The sequence below is a fragment of the Alligator sinensis genome, unplaced genomic scaffold (assembly GCF_000455745.1).
Source record: "Alligator sinensis unplaced genomic scaffold, ASM45574v1 scaffold377_1, whole genome shotgun sequence".
Taxonomy (NCBI): Eukaryota; Metazoa; Chordata; order Crocodylia; family Alligatoridae; genus Alligator; species Alligator sinensis.
The window spans coordinates 2,459,670-2,476,736 of NW_005842047.1; the positions used below are offsets into that span (position 1 = coordinate 2,459,670).

A 17,067-nucleotide genomic window follows, 5' to 3' on the forward strand; every position below is an offset into this window, starting at 1 on the left:
GTTAGATAGTAGACTAAAAAATGCTTTGTATAGTCATTTTTCCCTAAAAAGTTCCAATGGAGTTTGGAATGAAGAATGAAAGAAGAGAAACTGAAGTTAGATCAAATGTTTTAAGATTACTAAATCATGAAACTACTGAAAAAAGTAGAGCCAGTGTAGGTTTATTTAGCAAATCTGCTTCCTTCCTGAACTCTGAAAAGGTACTTTGCACCTGAAAGTTTGTCTAACATATCTCCCAACTACTCAGTTGGTCCAATAAAAGAGTTTCCCAAAAAAACAGAAACAAAAAAAATCTTACACCTCTGAAAATACAAATAGTTTTGGCATGGCTAAAATTATAAGTCTGCTAGTTTTATGTGAAAAAAATTCCTGGGCTAGATTCAAAGAACTCCAGGAGGTTGGGGTGGAGATGAAACCACCCTCTGGGTCTCCTATGACCCTTTCATAGGCTACTCTTGGAGCTTTTGTACTTTGTAAAAAAATACCTATATATGCATGAATACAGAGAATGAGAAGTACCCAGCCTGGCAACCTCTCAGCAGGCAGGTTTCAAATCTCCTCTGGCAAGGAAAGGAACTGAATCTAGGTCTACAAAAATATGGGTTAGTACCTTAGCCACTAGATTACTGGGCAAAAAAAGAGGGTGACTCTTCACTATTACTACTTCTTCCTCACACCACTTTGTGAATCTGGCTCTCCACTGGCTTTTCTAACAAAATTGAAATATTGTGGGTCAAATAGAAGACTGTGTCAGAGCTGATTTGAATTAGTGCCTCGACACAGTGGAACTTTCTAGCACAAGGCACGGTAAGGCAGGGGAAGTCTCGGCATGGTGAAGAGTTCCCGCCGAGGAAATGCAGATTTGCATGATATGATTGGCTGAAGTTAAATTATTCCCACGTGGCGGCTGGCAATTGGCTTGCTAGCCGTATAAAAGGTTAGGGGCGTTTCCGCCCTAGTTGGAGAACTCCGCGATTCCCCTGGAGTGGAACTCCGGCAGCTTCATCACCTGCCAACGACTTCCCGTCGGCGAAGCCTTGCGACGTATCCTCCGTGTTGCATGCCCGAGCTAGACCCGAGCTACCCGGTCTACAAGAACTCCTCGATTAATGATTAAAGAATAGAATTGTTGCAACTACGATTGCCTGCGCTGTATACGACTCTACACTCTAAGTAAAGCTACCCCTGTTTTTCCAATTGATACGCGTCTCGTCTGTGCCTAATTCCGCTCCGGTGATAGAGAGTACCCATCTTCCCGTCACGGGATCGCAGCCGCAACCCCAGCTAGCATTCCCAAGGACTCCCGATCCTTGATTCCCCCTCGGCCCCCACAGACTGCATGTGTTTGTTTGTTTGTTTTTGAGTCAGAGCCAATTAACCTACCTATAGTACTGTACTACTACTACTTCATTAAAACACAACAGTGAGGTATGTTTCAAAAAGACACTACCAGGCACAGAAAATGAGAAATGTAGACATGCCCTTAGACACCAAACATAAAAGCTTCCTCCCAATCAGCTACAGCCTCAAAGTAATAAAAAGAAGTGAAAAATGGGTCTCATATGGGAAGTATCAAGGAGCCTTACCCTTAGGCCTTGCTACCTGTGCTGCCAATAACTGCAGTACTGCTTTTGGTATATTGTGCTCTCCACTGCTATGACAAGACACTCCAGATCCTGGCTACCACTAATTTTTTTATTAAAGCACAAACTCAAAAACGAATCGTTTAATCTTTGCAAATGATCAAAATGAGAATTAACGATATTAAACTTTGTAAGGAATAATGTGTTCTTGTATTTCAAAGAAGACAGCAGTAGGGTAGCTATCAGCAGAAGGAAAAAGGAAGTAGTAGTAGCAGTCTTCCAGCACAGCACATTTATATAAATCTTCTCATGAAAGGAGTGTTCTATTTTAGGATAGTTTAGTTTATACAATCTTTATTTGTATGAAATGAGGCCACTCTCATGCCATCTACCTCATCAATTCCAAGTGTTTACAAATAACATAAAAACAAGTACAAGAGGTCACATTACAAATGGTACAGCTCCATGTTTTCACTTGGAGATGCTAGAAAACAAGTTGCACTCAATTAACTTGTACCTTTCAAACTGAAGTTTTTTATTGCACTTGAAAATGAGAAATTCCATTTCAAAAGGATGAGGTTTTTCATTCTTTCATGAAGTTTCATCAGGTACATTCACATATCACTTAATACGGTCCTGAACACATATCACTGTACGAGTAAAATTTTCAAAAGTAAGTAATTGACCAACTTGCAGAAGTGCTTTAGGAACTTAGAAATCTAAGTCAAGCTGAGTGTCAGCTGGATTTGGATGTGGGCTTGGGCTTCTAAATCTCTAAGTCGCTTCTGAAAACTGCCACAAATCAGGTGCCAATTTAAGAGTGGCTGTAAAAGGGCTAACAATAGCCTGGAAGGGGCAGAGACTAGCTGGCAGTCATTTTGTGGCACAAAATATTCCTGAAAAATCTAGCTTTAGGACATGACTCTGGAAAAATCTTTTGTTCTAAGATTTCCAAAAAATCCTAGAAAATTATTTGGGAGCATGTGGTATGCAAGAAAATACGGTATTTTACTTGATAATGTTGCTCTCATTCAGTGGAACCTGCCTTTCTCCCAGAGATGTAATACGGCAACCATAATGCAATGGGCAATACCAGCTGCTGGGGGCTGATAGTAACACCATGGCTAGCTTGCATTGCGGTACTGTTATTTTGGGGCCTCCTCAGGAGCGGAACCTCTGGGAGAAAGGAAATAGTTAAGAAATGGGGTTTAAAACTAACAAAAAGAGGGTTTTTTTTCCCCACACAGCACGTAATTAAAATTGTGCAACACATTGCCACAGGATGAAATTCCTGAATGTCCTTGAGTTCTGTTATTAAGCAAGATGGTAAATAGTAAATCCTATTTACTTACTCTACAACCTTCATTGTTTTATAGATCATTTAACCTAAACGGTTCTCATGATCCTCTTTTGTTCCCCCATTCTTCTAGAGCAGGTGTACCGATAATGATTTTTTGGGCTGATACCCAGGGCCGATTATTAACAAGCCATATCAGCCAATACTGATCCAATTGCCGACATGCAGATTGGCAACTTCGAGAGCTGTGCTCAGCTGGTACGTCTCTTAGGGGTAGGGGGCAGATTGGGGGGGTGTTAGAGGTGTGGGGGGCAGATCGAAGCACCTGCAGTGAGGGAGGGAGTGGGGCTGGTGCAGGGGCAGGCGCTGTCCAGCTTGGGCAGGGCAAAGGATCGAGCCACATGGCTCATCTCGGGGGATGGATCCTATTGCTATGTACACCTCCAGGGTAGCCATGGGAGGCATGTGCCCCCTGGATCTGTTCATGGGACAAGGGTGGGCTGTCACTGTGGGCTGATGCTGAGCTCTCCTCAGTGGAGGGGCTGGGCCGGGGCTGAGCTTGGGTATGCCACAGCAGCGCTGGGGGGGGGAGGGGGCGGCTATATAGTGGGCTACAGCCCCGTAGCCCCCCTTCCCAGCACCACCATTGCCTGCCCCAAGTGGGGTGTGTAGCGGTGGGATATGGCCCCCTTCTTCCTGTACCTCCGAGAAGAGCCTCTCGCTGCTCCATTGCACACCCCACCCCACTCTGGCAGGGCAACACCTGCCTCTGCCCCAGACCCACTCTCTCCCTCATCACATGGGTCTTGATCTGCCACACACCAACACCCTTCTCCCCAAAACAGATTTACCAGTTGGATGCTGCTCTCCAAGCTGTCGGGCTGGCTGCGTGCATGCTGCAGCTGCGCACATGTACATGACATTTATCAGCAACATCAGCCAAAAAAAAAGGCAATTGCTGATGTCAATTTTCCTTTTATCGGTGCCTGCATGATATAGACTGATGTATCAGTGCACCTCTACCTGCCAGTTTTAAGTTGTAGCATATACCTAGTTTCTTGCTGAGCTATAGCAGTTAACATTTGGGGACTCTGATGTGATGTCATCTTCAAAGAAGCTATATACAATGGCTAAAGTTTTAAATACTGATATAGTTTCTCTTTGAAGGCAATTTTTGGGCAATTTCTGCACTTAACTTCTACAGACCAGCTTAAGCCACTAATACTGAAAATGGATTTATCAGCACTTCTGCCTCACTGTAGGCATGGACTATGAAACACTACTCAACTATGTTACAGAAAAAGTGTGTTAAGACTGGATCAAACCAAAAGTTTGACCAAAAATTTCTGAACCACTGCCAAAATATGTATTTTGGGAAGGGTGGCATATAAATCTAATAAATTAACACACATTTACACATGAATTCTATGCAATAAAAAACTAAGCAGCATAGTCAGCTAAAAGAAAATTCAACCTGATTAGAAACAACTTCCTTAGCACAGACCAGTGTGAATGGATGCCTGATCACAAAGTTCTGATAACAGGATTACCCATGATTAAAAAAAAGCATAAACGCTAGTCTGAAAAATGTTAACAAACAATTGTTTAAATAAGGAACTGCGTCTGCAAATTCGCACAAACAGTATTAAGAGATGACCTAACATTTTAAACTGGGGACCACAATGAAGTAGTAGTCATAACCAGACTCTAACTTCTGTAAGGTGATGTAATACAATCATGATAACAGATCTTTAGAGCAGTTGTTCCCAATCTGTGGTATGCGCATCACCAGTGGTATGCAGACAAACTGTCAGTGGTACACATTAACAGATTTATTATAATTACTTTATATGATAAAAATGTGCTGGTGGTTCTTAAGGTTGTATCATTTTAAACTGGTGGTACGCAGTCTCTCAGAGTTTGGGAACCACTGCTTTAGAGAATAAACCTCCAAAGGCTACACTGAAAGGGACACACAAAAGGAGAAGATGGAAAGTACCAAAGTAATTTGAAGTTGCCTTCTCCATTCCTCTCAGTGCTCAGCCTAGTCCCCAAGTATAAATTAAAGCAATCTAATCTAAATAATGTTGTTATAACAGTTGACAGTGATCAAAATGGTAGGTGAGGATTAACAGTATGTACCCATGCCATGCCACCTCTGGTCTGCTCATAAGGAGAAAGAACAGTGCTGGTGTTGTAACCTCACCAGTACTGAGGAATCCCCTCAAGCTTATGCATCAGCCATCTGCAGCAGAAGATTCTGTCATCATGAACCAAAAACATCAAACCAAACTACTAGGAAGCCTGTGGACAGAGCTGTTTCTTCAAGCCTGTCAAAATCAGAACCTGTACTTCATTTACCTCAGCACCACATACCTTACATCTCAGGGCACCAGATGCCTCCAGCCACCACGAACACAATTCTCTTTTAATGGTACAAGCGCTGCCCCTCTGCCCTGCCTTTGAGATTTGTTCTCCTGAAATTTATATCTACATTTTCCCTTGTTCCTTTACCCTACCACTCTTATTTGAGTCTTGCTGATCCTCCCACAGTGGTTCTCAACAAAGGGGGGATGAGAGATTTCCCCACCCACCCCAGCGGCCAAGCAAATGCCCCACACCCTTGCTGCACAGTCAGGGAAGGGCTGGGAAGGGCTGTGGCACACATGCACTGTCCTGCCTCGGTAGAGTTCTCTGAGGACCCTAAAGCAAGCAAGAGAGCCATATGCAGCCCTTCCCTCTACAACCCAACACTTCTCCCAGAAAGAGCATGGGACAGTTCCAGCTGACCCAGACACCTGTTTCTGGGAGCTGCTATGCAGGATTGGACCAGGAAGGGCTGTAGCACCAGCCAGCTTTCCTCCCTGCTTTGGGGTTACCAAGGCCTGGTTGAGAATCACCGAGGTAAGCTGATGCAGCACAACAGTGGTTCTCAACTGGAGATGCCAAAAAATTCAAAGAAGTTGGGGAGAGGGTGCCCTGATTCCAGAAAGGTTGAGAGCCACTGCTCTAACACAACCTGCTATTACCCACATGTATAGTCTTCGGGTTTCCACGATTTCATCCTTGTCCTCCACAAAATTAATCTAGTTAATAATAAAATAATCTGTTGGGTTTTTTAAATTATAGGTTACCAGATATAGCCTCAATAACTCCATAACCTGAGTTTTTGTACATCTTCTTGATACCTCCTCCATGCCTTTCTGACTAGTTACATAACTGAATTTTGTTCAACAGTTAGGACACAGCTGCAAGTCCTTTGGGGCAGTAACTTTTTTTTTAAATTTATGAAGTATATCGTACACATTTAGACTTTATAACACTAGGCTGAAGTAGTGATCTCCAGTAAGCAATAATGTTCCCCTTAATAGCCTCAGGTATTATTTTCTCCTTATTCCTCACCTCCACACTTCCTAAGCAACAGCTTCCCATGGTAACCCTCAGCTTCAGTCACCATCTTTATTAACCCTTTAGATTTGTATAATCAGTGCTATTAGTTATGTTAGTCATATGACCACTCTAATGAGCAATGCACTTCTAAGAGGATGAAAGTGCATCCTGAAGGACAGTTCACAACAGGTATCATCTTTGGTGTTTGGCAGGAAAGCTCTTCAAAAAAGACTAGCTCATAAGGTGACAGCCCAATTTTATGAGAGAAGGAAGCAGCCAGCCAAATTCTGACCAATGAGAAGAGGAATTTGATTGAAAAAAATCTTGAGTTAGTGTAGGACATGTACAGCAGGCTACAGCCATCACATACACTACACTATATGCACTGACTTCAGCATCTAAAAAAAACAAGAAAGGCAAACCAAACCAAAAGGAATTATAAAAACTGTCTTCAGATTAAAAAAAGATACCAATTTTAGGGCCATTTTTTTCTTTGTGGATAATTTTAACACTTATAGCCTTGGAGCCTGTTAATACATGCATAATGTCCACATACATGCTATAGATATATGTATACATTGCTATAAATTCAGATGTTTAAACAAGTCTGTTGTACCATCTCCTAAACACAGGTACATACTAAATACTCCTGATAATCTCTCTCTCTACAATAGGGGTTGGCAATCTGGATCTGGCCTAGTGGGAGCTCTCTCTGTGCCACAAGGGGGAGAAGTGGTGGGAGTGGACAGATCCTAGTGTCTGCCTGTCTCTGAATCCATTCCGTTTCGCCTTGAATTTCGAGGTTTTGATGGAACGGCGTTTGTATCAAATTTAATTTAGATTCGAAACAGCTATTCTGTTTTGCTTCGTCAAAACAGCGAGGCTGTTTCAACTCTGTTTCCTCGTTTTGCTAGATCGGCCGGGGACAGGGAGTCAGCCAGCCCAGCTGGGCTGACTTCCCATCCCCGGTGCTGGATCGGGCCAGGGCTGGGGCTGGGACATCAGCCCAGCTGGACTGACTTCTGTCCCCAGCGCTATGGTCAAAATGTTGAAACATTTCAAAAGTTGAAACTAGCCTTGTTTTGTTTCAAGGCTGTTTCGACCTCAAAATGAGTTGAAACAGTGTTGAAACGAAATGGCCAGCAAAATTTCGCACAGCCCTACTCTCTTTACCTGTGCTAGGTCAGACAGAGGTCTGAAAAAGGCTGCTGACTACTGCTCTACGAAACTTAACCTAGAACAGTAGAAATTGTTTTTGCCTTTCTAGTTGATCAGTAGCCAGTAAGACTGAATAGTTGTTGAAAACACTTTGTTCAGAAGAAATCTAGTCCATATACATCCAGATTACATCAAAACTTCTGAATGTTAAATAAAACTAGGAAATCCTAATCCACTAAGCATAAAAAGACAAGCAGAACAGCCAGATGTCCATCTGGTCTCTAGATAACAGTGCTGGGGTTTACGCCAGAATCCCTGCCTCTTGCTGGTATTTAAACATTGTCGTTAACCACCACATTCTTATTCTCAATTCTTAAAGAAACAGCAGAGATAAATCGGCTACTATTTAAAATGTGTTTACTGTCTGATATATTTATAAAAAAATTAAAATGGCCTTTAGTCATGTGTTAAAAAAGAATAAATTAAACCCATGGGTTACCTTCAATGCAAAGAAATACTTTACACACACACAAGAACCTATGAACAAACTAGGAAACAAAATCCTCTTAGTTCCAATGAATCATGCGTTAAAGCGCACACAGAAAAATCAAACATCTTATTTGCCTTTGTGCTCATTCTATGTCTAAATCTCCACCTTTTCCCCCATCGCCTTTCACCTTTCTCTTATACCAGTATACTTTAGTCACCCTCTTATTAAGATATTATTTTCCTGAAATGGCTCTTTTACTACTCATTATTGATATTTTTCACTTTTTTGTATTATTTGTATTTAAAAAGCTTTAAAAACACCAAAATCTTCACTACAAGAGTACTGCTTTCTTTTCCCAGAACTGTACACCATTTTCCAAAAGGTATAATTTTGTTCCACCAAGAAGTACTAGAGCATATCATCTCATTTTTTTTATGTAAGAAATTTTAATTTGGGTGAGGATTTCTGTTACCTCAAGTATAATTTTTCTTCAAAAGATCACCCCAAAGTAACTTTCTCTTTAGGAAAGAGAAGGGTAGAGGAGTAAAGGAAGGCATGGAAGCCAAAATGTCATACGTTCTGCACCCCGCAAAACACAGTGTTAGTTAGATGAATAACGTAGACTTTAAGAGAGAAAAAAGAAAAAACCCATACAAAACATAACCATGCTCAGAAGAAAAATAATCAAAATCTGAGCAGACTTTATAGCTGCCCTTTTGACTTATCAATTTCAGTAAGCAAAATTTCAATCAAGTCAAGATAAAATATACTAATCCTAAATAGACCAAGTTTGTCACCTACCACTTCCTATAAGCTGCTTACTATAGTAGGAAAAAAAAAAAAAAAAAAAAAAAAAAAAAATCGCTAAATTAAATGCCAAACAGTAGCATACAGCACTTGTTTGGCTGATTAACTTGTAGACGAGCATTACAAATAAATCTAAGCCTGGTCTGCAGCAAATTAAATTCCAGTGTGTTTAAGAATAAAGAATTCCTTGGGAAAAAGGATTAGCAACTTTACACTCAGGAATGCTAGTTTAATTTAATTGTTTCACAGTTCAATATTTAATATGTAAATATCATTTTGATATATAACAGTGAATTTGAGAAAGTAAGAAAACAATTTCAATACACAACTAGACTGCCTCTCTTTTGAACTGTAATTATACACAATAAAGAAGCTGGACGAGTTCTTTTTTTTCCCTTCATTACTGGGATTGAATTCTATTAACATGAATCAGAACAAATCTAATTAAAGGTTAAAAATTTAAAATGTATTCTAATTAAGAGTCTAAATAGTGGCATGATTAGCGTATGGTAGTTAAAATCCCACCTCAATGATCTTCTTGGCCTCGTCGTATTTTCCCACTTCCAGGAAGGCAAAGAGGAGATCATGGAGCACACATATTTCACCTTGTTCTTTGCTGATGAAATCTATACCTATATAAAAGAAAATTCAGTGAATTTATCTGTTTAATATACAAAAAAAAGCTTTTAAAAAGAAGCACTAAAAATAAATCTCAAAAAGATTCCATACAACTTACAAAATATTAAGTGCTAAAGGAGCCATTTTCTGAAAATAGACACTAAGAATGATTACAAAAATATTACGTGATCCTTTGTAAGCTTGATATTTGACTCTTATTTCAAATCTTTTAACTCATGTGCATTATATCTTACAGTAATAAAATTCAGCAGCATTACCAGATTGCAAATTGGCATTCTATATTTCCTCAGGGTAAGGATTTGCAATTTCTTAACCAAAGAATCAAGCACTGGGAGATAGGCACACAGAAAAAGTTATGCCTTATTAATATCAATAATATACACAGATAAAGCAGAATGCCTACCAATCTATCATTATTTTAATTTTGGGATCCCCTTTGGTGATAGCTAGAGATCTGATTGTGGAAGCATTTGAGTTTTTCTACATTTGAAAACCAGAGTCACTTTTTCAGTCTATAAAAGGGATGTCTTATTGAAGCATTTAGGTTATGTACATGTAAACTCTCTCAACATGCCCTTCTTTCATTTACTCAACCAGATATACAGGTAACACAAAAATACTCCAAATAACTTAAATTTACTATATCCAACTAACCTTCCTGTAGGATATCTGTATTTTCTTCCTTTATCAATTTACAGAACAATTTATGGGGTCCAGTGGTAAAGTTATACTTCCGATGCAAGTGAATTACAGTGTCTAGAGCTCTTCGCATGTCACCTCTTGAAAAAAGAAGTTATACAATAAGATTAAGATAAAGAAAAAATACAGTTTATAAAGTTAACTCTTCATAGGAAGAATACATAGACATTTTGTTTTAGTGTCCTTAGGATTTCAAGTAAATCCATGTGATCATAAACAGTGTGTAAATAAACTATTAATAATATGTTACTCGTTCAAATGATTCTCTCACCTACCACCAAGTTATTTTTAAATGTAAATTCAAATGGCAAATTTGTAAATGGTCAACTGTTTTGTGTTTGTCATAAATTAAGTTTTTTACAGAGACTTAGAGAAACACCAGCCACTATCAACCCTAAGGACTATATCTTCATTCTCAGAATTCTGAGTAGATTTTGTGACTATTATTCACTATGGTTTAACTGTATTTAGAGGTCTGTACACTATGCAACAAGCTGAACCTAATTTTTGCAGCATTTCCCTGAATTAAACCCACTACTGCAGCAGATTAGAAATGCCATGGCAGCTGCATTTAAATATTAAAAACTGAAATTAAATTAATGTTACCTGATATTAAATTTTGAGACGCTTTCAATTTTTAACTGCTTCAACTGATTAAGTACCCCACACTGCCTGCTAGAGTTCTTGTTTCACACCTCTTGCAGATGCGAGTACAGCCCACCACACTGATTTATATGTTTAGTGTTATTTCAGAACTGTGATATTTCTTTTTACATATTTGTACAGAGAAGATGGGCTCTAAGTAGATCCACAAAGTTTGCTTTCTGTTGGATGATATACAGGTTCACAGGATACCCACAAAGCAACCTGGAATTTCAATATATTCTTTAAAAATATTCATTCATCCAGAGGTTTAATCTGAGGGTTAAGAATTTGTACAGTGCTCTAAGAAACCTGGAGTGCTGTAACCATTTTAAAATAAAACATAAACCAAATAGGATGGTTGTCTTGGAGACCTTATAAACTAGCACCCTGGGGGCCAACCTTTTTGGCAAGTGTACCACAGATTAGTCCTGCATCTTCACTGAGTGCCACTCCAATCCTCTTCCTCTGCCTGATGTGCTCTGGATTCTGTCGTGTGCCCTCTACCCAATCTGCTATGGGCTACACACAGAAGGCTAACCAATGCTACGCCTGCCACACGTTAACCCTGCTAATCTAACATAATATACCAACATATCAGCTCAACCTGTACTTTGTAAAGTATAGGGATTTCAGAAGTAGAAGGTAAGAAAGTTACAAGGAAATAGGAGACTTAAGTAATGATTTGGAGAAGAGTTACCTACGTAGAAGATATTTTAAAACAATGAACAAAGCAAAGAACAATATTTAGTATAGTATTTGTGAGTGGCACCCCCCCCCCCAACTTTTTTGTTGACAAAATACCTTGCCAAAATATGCAGAGATTAGGGAACGTGAGTAGATGGGCAAGAAAAGAGCATTCTAAAAATCGTGTTACCATAGGCTAGTGAACATTATAATTGCTGACTTGATACAGGGTAATTATTTTGAATTTTTCAGAAATTTCTGTTGACCACCTAAACAGTACTTGAATTAAGGAAGCAATACTGTCAAATCAGCCTCTGCAAACATATGACCTTCTCTTCACTTTCAAAAATATTCTATTACATAAATGTTATTCCACTCTAGAAGTCGTTACCATCTTATCTGGATTAATATTTTAAAATCTACTAAAAGGTAAAATGCAGAAGTGTTAATTTAATTGCAATAATACTGACAGTCTGAAAATGAGCGTAACTTGATGGATCTCTACCTTATCCCGTTTACTAAACCCTGTTTACAGTGCATCTTCTGGCACCCCACAGAGTCATTTGAATTTTTGTCATTTGGGGTGAAGACAAAATTACAGGTTAATTTCAAAACTGCAAGTCAATGTTGCAGGCTAGATTACTGTCATACAAGAGAAATACTATGGTAGCTACCAGAGATGGATATAAAGCTTTATATAATCATTATTTTCTCCTGCTTTTAGATGCAAGTTCTGTTAACACCTTTAAAATCAGTTCTACAGAAAACCACTCTCAATTTCTTCTGGGGCACAACAACATTCATATGTTCAAATTAAAGTTTTCAGTGGTAAATTCAGCTTTTCAGATTGATTCTCAAACTGCAATAGTATCATCTCAGCTGTATTCCCACAGCATTAGAGTGACTGTTTTTAGGTCAAAGCTATAAATAAATGAATGAATAATTGGAATGTCAATCAAATAGGGACATTAAGAGTTTTTGGTTTCTAAACGTATGCTTCCAAAGATGTTAATATTGTATGTGCAGAATAAGTCAATGAAAGACAGGTAACAAAAATGGAAATACTATAAATGTTATTACGGTTGCTGTTTATACCAGATACGGATGTACCCCATTCAGACCCCAAGTAGGTTTGCGCTTTAGGCAGCCAAACTTCTTACATGGATTTAAGATTATAGATAAAAACCTACTTCATTTGTCCAAATTTCATTCATTAAATGTTGCTATAAAGTTTCTATTCTTCAAGGTTAAACCACCATGATTTACTACAAAATATTTGTAAGTTAAATGCATATGATAGGTAGTCAATGACTATTCAAAGCAAAAAAGAAAATAAACAAAATCTCAACACAAAAATGTATAATAAAAATGAAATTGACTCAGTACTGTAATGACCCCCCTCTCCCCCACCACACACATTAGAAGGCTTAAATTACTTTGTGCTTGGGTTAATGTGATTTACTCTCTCACAGTATCTGTAAATTCTTGTAAAAACTGCTTTAAAGAAAGTACACCTCCATGCACGAGTGTTACAATTCTGTCATAAACCTCAGCCTTTGCTGAAGTTCACATTAATTCTTCATTTTAAAACTATGAACAGTTTCATGATTAACCTGTAGAAATTAACCTTATTTATTGTAAATAATCAACTCATTTTAAAACAGGATGCGTTTGTGTATATGTAACTGAATAGATATTAAACAGTCTTTGTATGTCACAAACATTCATCAACAGCGAAATTAAATGCCCCAGAGGATAATAAAATTGACTGAATTCCTGATCCAAAGCCCACTTTAATTAACGGAGCCAGTGATTTTAGCAGGTTTTAGGTGAGGTGCAGATCCAATATTCACAACTGCTCCCGCAAAACTGTGTCCATGCGTTAATCAAGAGAGGCATACATCTGTAAAACAAACTCACATGATCTATGTTTCACTGAACAGAAATGGTTTTGCTTTTACTGGTTAGCTATTTAAGTTTTATTTTCTTAATTATTATTGAAATGGCATTTGTCTTCCTTTTCTAAGGTACAAACCTACTCCTGTTTTTTAAAAAAAAATCATATAAATAAACAGTTGGAATATTGCTTCTCTCACTGAAGATGCTTTATTTAATAAAGAGAGATGCATGCTATCATAACCTAAATGACAGAGGCAGTCTCTGGCATAAGTGTATTATGCTTGTCCCTCACATAATGACAGATGAGCCCTAACTCAGCATTTTTCCTCAATTTAGACTTTTCTAAGTATAGGACAGAAGGAAGCAAGTTATTTTTTGTCTGGGGTGCTTGTGTGTTTCTTAGATGTTTTGGGCCCAATCCAGAAAAAATGCCCAAGAGTAATTTTATCCAGTGAACTCAGTAGGACTGTCTGCTCAGGTGAAGTTACCCACATGCATAAGTGACTGCATAATCGAGTTCTGTAACAATAATGTACAGTACCTAAATCCTTCTCTCATACACACATTTTAACTTCAAATAAAATAAGCCTCTCCTGTCTTGCTTCAAGAATATAGCTCTACACTTAACCCTTTTACTTACAACTTTCCTTACTTACAACCAGATAGTCTGCTTGATAAAAATAAGACTCCAAATATTGATTTTAATTGGAATGAAGTGCTGCAACATTATGCATAAAGCTTTAGTGAAGTGGCAATTTACCTAAGGGGTTTACTGATTGAAAAGCTCTCAAACCTGAAATCACTAGAGAGAGACAGACAGACAGAGAGAGACAGAGAAAAAAGGGATGGGGGGGCGGGGGCGCGCAGGCGGACACTCTTAAAACAAATCCTCTGCAAATCTGAAGCAGATGTTAGCATGGAGGGAAATCAATTCAGTAAGGTACAATCAGCTTTACAAAAATTATTCTGTTAAGAGAATAGGCTCTTGAAAGAGCTAAATGTTTTTCTGTTCATCAACTATACTGAGGAATCTTCAAGGAGACTGGTGTTGCAATTACAACTAATCCTCCCCAAAAAATTAACTGTGTTGAAGGCTTTGTAATTTCCCTAGGTACAATTTAGCTGTCACTTACTTTAAAATTTACTCAAACATGCGTTCCGAACAGCACTAACTTCACATGTCAAGTGCTTTCCAGCCAATTGAGTCTAAACTGGAAGTCGGTGTTAAACAACTGAATGATTAGACAAGATAGCTCATTTCCCTGCTCTTTTGTTCAGAATAAAATGCCACATTTACATTATCAGGCTCAACAGGATTTTCTGACAGAGGGAGAAAAAACCCTAGTGAACACTGTCCGTACTAAGCACATGAAGCCTGTCATTTACCAATCATCCTTCAAAAAGCAATAGCCATGAATGTAACTTAATTACGACCCAATGATCCTTGACGAAAAATCATCTTATCACTGTCCTGTCCCCCTTGGGCAAATGAGCCACTTTGTCCTTTGGTACTGATGATGCTAAATTCCAAATTGCAATAATGGAGTAAGAGAGCCAAATATCCTTAATTTCCTTGTAGCACTTAAGAATTTTAAACCAGGAAGAAAAAAAAAAAAAAAATAAGGCAAAGATTTGAAATAAAGATGCTGAAAGTTAGGGGGGAAATCCTATCCTTTAAGATAAGCAATAATTATCCTTTTCTAGTATTGCCTACTTTTAAAATAGCAAGGTAAAAGGTCACTAAACTTAAAATATTTGCCACAGGATCATCTCTAACAAAGGAAAACACACATGTGGATATAAACCCAGATGAGCTAGAAGCAAGACAGTATTTCCACTGCATCCACATACATGCTACACAAAGCTAATGAAATACATGCGTGTTTCCAAAGACTGGACCTCAAACTAAACCATCGGTGCTCTTTAATGGACAATATGAATTTAAGCTCTCGTTTATCGTTTTTTAGAAATGCAATTCAACTGAAGTTTCAAGAATTTTTTTAAACTGAAACTCCCGATTAAACTGGATGTGTTTACTGATCTGACCCATAAAACCAAATATTTTGCTCATGCAGATTCGAATTAATGCATGCTTTTTCTATTTAAAGTTCCCTGGAAATTTCCTCAGTAAAGTTGGAAAAGTTTTCAAAAGTATTAAAAAAAAAAAAACCACACACTTGGGAGATTATAATATAACCTGAAGTTCTAAATAGTTTAAATTTAGAGGAAACGTATAAATATATATGAATTCATTGCCACGTCAGGAGAATGGGAGAAGACTCTATCCTCAAAAACGGTTTGTATAGTGCGATTCATAGCAGCTCTAAAAAAAAAAAAAAAAAAAGGGTTGCCCACTATGGCAATACAGTGATGCGTGCAAAAATTATATGAAGTCGTTCAATATCAACATAGAAAGCTGGGAGGAGTATGCAGAATCTTGTCTGATTTGGAAGGTACATCTGGCACAGGGAACAAGTCAACATGAAGGGGCTTGGATCCAGAGGATAGAAGCAAAGCAAGAAAGAAAGCAACTTGCTGCAAATTTGGACTCCAACTTAGACAACATATGGATCTGCGTAACAAGCTGTGTTGCTTTTGGGCCTGTCAGATACAAACAGATTCATCAGACATCTGACTAGATCTTTTATGTGTACACCATGATCCAGAGGATCAATGGTTGCCTATTATAACTTTAAGCAAGCTTATGCATTATAGAAAATTTACATTTAAATCTGTAAAATCTGATTATATAACTATCTAGTAAGATCAAAAGCAGTAGCTATTGTAGCTGTTTTAGATCTCCTCCAGTTAACAAAGATTATCAAAGTACTGTGTAGCACACAAACAGATCAACTTCACAAACCTCTTAACAGTTCTTTAAATCTTTTAGAGTTTCATTAGGTTTCCCTTGATAGTTGACAGAGAAGAGTGAAGAACCAAAGAACCAAAAAACTCCAGCCTCTCTCTCCCCCACAGCAACCCTAAATCCATAAGGATTTTCATATTACCCAGGTAAGACACACTATCATAGCATTAACCTTTCCCCATTATCAACAACTGGAAGAACTGGTTCAAACGTAAGACAAGGTTTTTAACCAAAATTCAAGCTTATTAAATTTCTGTAGAAGACTGGATTGCTTCAAATTAAAACTTCCTAATAATATTTTGCCATAACGTTCAGAGTTTATTATTTTGAAAAAAGGGACCAAAGATCTGAAATGGGGACTGTTCTGACATTCTTCCCGATGAATTTACATTTTGGGGGAAAAATTCAGTGCTCATATGCCCATACAAAAGCTCACACTAAAAATGATTATTTTTAAAATAAAAATAAAAACTTCAACTTGGTGAATTATATGACACATTGTTTATCTTATTTCTACATTAATGTTTCAGAAATTGGCAATAGCAATTTCCCAATTTATCTACCAAAAATAAGCAGCAGAAGGGAATACATTTTCTCCCTGGGTACATTTGTCAGCTCCTTGTTATATCTGCCAATATTTCAAAATCTCTCTTTTTCTTTTCTATTTTTTAAAATTAGGAATATTAGAAATTTGAGGACTCTGGGAAGATTGTGAATGACCTTGATAGAAGGAATGAGCATCTGAAACTGTCTTGTAAAATGTAAAAGTTTTTAGTTTAGGAAGATGAACATTGGTGATAAAGAAGCAAGTTTCTTAAAGCTAAATGACTTCAATCTTCCAAAGAACCAACAGAGGTCCCATTCCCCGTTACTAATGGTGGGAATAAAAGAAAAAAAAAAAAGGGGGGGG

The 17,067-nt window shown here is 38.0% G+C and overlaps 1 protein-coding gene across 1 annotated transcript in view; it reads right to left on the bottom strand.

Moving 5' to 3' along the window:
• The window catches only part of LRPPRC (leucine rich pentatricopeptide repeat containing), a 166,692-nt gene that overhangs the window by 66,021 nt on the left and 83,604 nt on the right, over positions 1–17,067 (bottom strand). Inside the window, exons 24-25 of the mRNA XM_006022845.3 lie at positions 10,019–10,143; positions 9,251–9,357 (exon numbers count right to left, since the gene is read on the bottom strand). Of these exons, the coding sequence (XP_006022907.2) occupies positions 9,251–9,357; positions 10,019–10,143 (232 nt within the window). The remainder of the gene's footprint in view (positions 1–9,250; positions 9,358–10,018; positions 10,144–17,067) is intronic.